The 3,180-nt window shown below is 65.7% G+C and overlaps 1 protein-coding gene across 1 annotated transcript; it reads left to right on the top strand.

The window, feature by feature from the left end:
* Positions 1-352: 352 nt before the first annotated feature.
* MNEG_2626 (ATP-dependent RNA helicase dhx8) lies at positions 353-948 on the top strand (the record flags this gene model as incomplete). Its single annotated transcript, XM_014048902.1, has 2 exons — positions 353-361; positions 784-948. The coding sequence occupies 2 exons, from the start codon at positions 353-355 to the stop codon at positions 946-948; spliced, it is 174 nt and encodes a 57-aa protein (XP_013904356.1).
* Positions 949-3,180: the final 2,232 nt, after the last annotated feature.

The raw sequence follows: 3,180 nt of genomic DNA, 5'->3' as shown, positions 1-3,180 counted from the left end.
GGGCTGGACGGCACAGCCTGTGCCTTGAAGGGGTGGGGGTCGGGCTCGGCGGGCTGGTACAAGGGGGACGGTGGCCGTCGGGCCCCGTTGGCGCCCTGTCTTCTGATCGCGAGGCAGCGCGAGCACTCACCTGTACCAACCATTTGCCTTCCCCCAAAACAAACAAACACACCCACACACACATACACACACACACATACACACACACATACACACAATCACAACCACCCACCCCAAACTCCAGACCATTGTGGAGCAGCAGCCCGTGTACATCCACCCCAGCAGCAGCGTCTTCCAGTCCCAGCCGGACTGGGTGATCTACCACGAGCTCGTGCTCACCACCAAGGAGTACATGCGCGAGGTGCGGACTGCCGGACTGCCGGACTGCCGCCCACGGCCTCGGCCTCGGCCACACACCTGGCGGTTCTGGGGGGCCGTCAGTCGGCTGGGCTCGGGCCGGCGGGGACCAGGGGCGCTTGCCTGCGTGCTCTTTTGCCGCCGCTCCACAGTTGCGGCACCCCTGTCTGCAGGCAGGCGGGCCGGCTGGCCTGGGGAGGGGGGGACAGGCCCTGATCGGCCGTCCTCACTGCGAATCCGTTTAATCAGTCCCCCCAGCAAAGAAAGCCCCCCTCGTGTACGGTTGCCCCCCTTGACACACGCACGCATGTATTCGCACGCGTGCACACACACGCACACAACTTCACGCACACAAATACACACTGTTACAAATCACAAATACACACGCACACGCACACGCACACACTCAACACTCCCCCCACCCAGGTGATGCACATTGACCCGCAGTGGCTCGTGGAGCTGGCCCCCCGCTTCTTCAAGCCCGCGGACGCCCACCGCCTCAGCCGCCGCAAGCGCTGGGAGCGCATCGAGCCGCTCTACGACAAATACAACGACCCTGTGGCCTGGAGGCTCTCGAAGCGCAAGGGATGACGCGCGCCGTCCACCGTGCGACCCCGCGGCCTGGCCGCTGTCGGGGCGCAAGAGGGGTGGCGGCGCAAGAGGGACGGCAGCGCCGCACGCGGCGCGCGGCGCCGCGGTCGCGGCCGCGGCCTTCGAGCTGCGGCCCCCTCGCCTGGCAGTTCGAGCGCAAGGGATAGCGGGCGCCGTGCACGCGGCCGCGGCCGCGTGCCGCGAGGTCAGCTGCCCGCACCCCGGCGGCCGGCGCGCGCGCGCGCCCTGGCGCCGGCCGCCGCGGCGGGCAGGGCGCTGTTGTGTCTGGTGGTGGTGGTGTTGTGGGGTCCGCCCGACCGTGTTTAGTTTGCTCTGCTCTCTGTCCTCGTCTTCAACCCTGTGGCGTTCCCAGTTGCCGGGCTCGCAGCCGGTGCGGCGGTGCCCCCCGGTTGCTTGCGGCCGCGGCCGGCCTTGCTGCCGCACGCGGCTCTCTTCCGTTCAGCCCTCCAGGGCCCAGCGCCCTCGCGCCTCACTGTGCTTTCAATGCGGCGGGCCTTCTCTGCATTTTGTTGCGCTGCCTTGCCCTGTCGTCCCCTTTGCGCCTGCGGCGCCTGATTGCTTTCGTCGCCTTCGCAGGCGTCTCCCGCCCCAACTTGAGGGCACTCACTTTCCTGCCGGGCCCGCTGCTGGCCCCACCCCGGGCCCACACGTCCAGCAGCACCTCATGACCCGCTTTGATGAATCCTCCCCTCATCAACTTCTGCTGCTGTGTGGCACCGTTGTGGGCCCCTTGCGGCCAAGCAGGCCTCGAGTAAAGTCGAAAACAAGTCGCTGTGGCAGCCTCCACCTGACTGGGGCTGGGGTGGCCTCATCTACAACCCCGCCCATTCTTCGGGAAGGATGGGACGCGTGATTTGTAAGTGTCAGGGGGCCCACCGACGCCGCTGGGTGTGCGCGTGTGCGGCCGGTCGCGGCGCAGCGGCTGGCCCCGGCAGCGGCTGCGGGCGGCACCGCATAACGAAGGAGCAAGCTGCAGAGGCAGCCCCGGGCAGCACGGGCCACGCGGGGGGCGGAGAAGTTGCGACGCTGGTGGGCCGGCGCGGGGCCCGGTGGTCAGTTGCAAGGGGTGGCGATGGCCCGGTACGTGGAGGTTTTCAGGCCGTGGTGCTGTGGCAGCGGGTGTGGCGCATTGTCGACACCCTCGAAATCCGTGATTAAGCTGCAACTGAGGATATCTGGGGCCTCCAGGTGCAAGGATACGGTGTGAGTAAGAAACAGACTGCCTCGCACCTGGTGACGTCGGGTTGTGGCACAGGCCGTGCTACCAACGGTGACGAGCTCACAGCCTGGACTGCGCAATTGCTTTATGACCATGGTATTGCTTGGCACGCCCCGTCACGCTGCGGGTCTCAGGTTCAGGTTCGCTCATTACGAGCGTGGTTGCCTGCATCACTCACCCGATCACCTGATGATCACCCGTGCAATGTCTGAGTTGAGTTCAACTCTGATCATTTAAAACCACACTAATTATTTGACTTTATTGTATATGAGTCGAAACAGTAGATTCCCGCGACTCAGCACGAGCGGAAAAGTACCGCAATGCAACTGAGCGCGAGGACCAGCGTGGCTACGAGGTCACAACGGCCTTCAAATCTTTCCAGGCGCCGCTGCAGCCTCACCCTCGCAAGCCGCTGCCCCTTCGCCGCGCCAGCCGGTGACCCGCAACCGCCCGCCGCCGCCGCACGCGCGGCCGGCACGGCATCCGCCGCGCCGGCGCCCTCCGCGCCGGCGCCGCCAGCGCCGGGCCCCTCCTTTGACCCGCCGCCAGCAGATGAGACCGGCAAGTTTTTTGCTGACCCCCTGACATATGGTCTGGAGGGCCGACGGATCTACGGATCGGATGTGTTCCGCGCCCCGGCCTTCAGGCCCGATGGGGCGTACATGATCACGACTACGGACCTGCTGACTCAGCTGCTGTCAGACGACGGCTACAGGTGGGCGATTAGCAGCTGCAGGGCCGGAAGCTGCAGGACCGGCCAAGGCCAGCACCCCCCAGCGCACAAGAGCTGCTGAGCTACACACTCCAACCCAGCTCCAGACACACTCGCCTAAAAATGATTCGCATAGGAAGAAAGACATGGGTTCTGATCGGTCTGAGACGTCGAATGCAGCAGCCCGCTGATGGTTCTGCGCCAATCGGCGTGAGTAAAATTGCTCAGATTCCAGCATCAACCCCGCCCCACCCCTCCAGCGTCAACCCCGCCCCACCCC

Source organism: Monoraphidium neglectum (assembly GCF_000611645.1).
Source record: "Monoraphidium neglectum strain SAG 48.87 unplaced genomic scaffold scaffold00302, whole genome shotgun sequence".
Lineage (NCBI taxonomy): Eukaryota > Viridiplantae > Chlorophyta > Chlorophyceae > Sphaeropleales > Selenastraceae > Monoraphidium > Monoraphidium neglectum.
The sequence above is the reverse complement of the archived record's forward strand: the minus strand, read 5'-3'. Positions and strand labels throughout refer to the sequence as shown.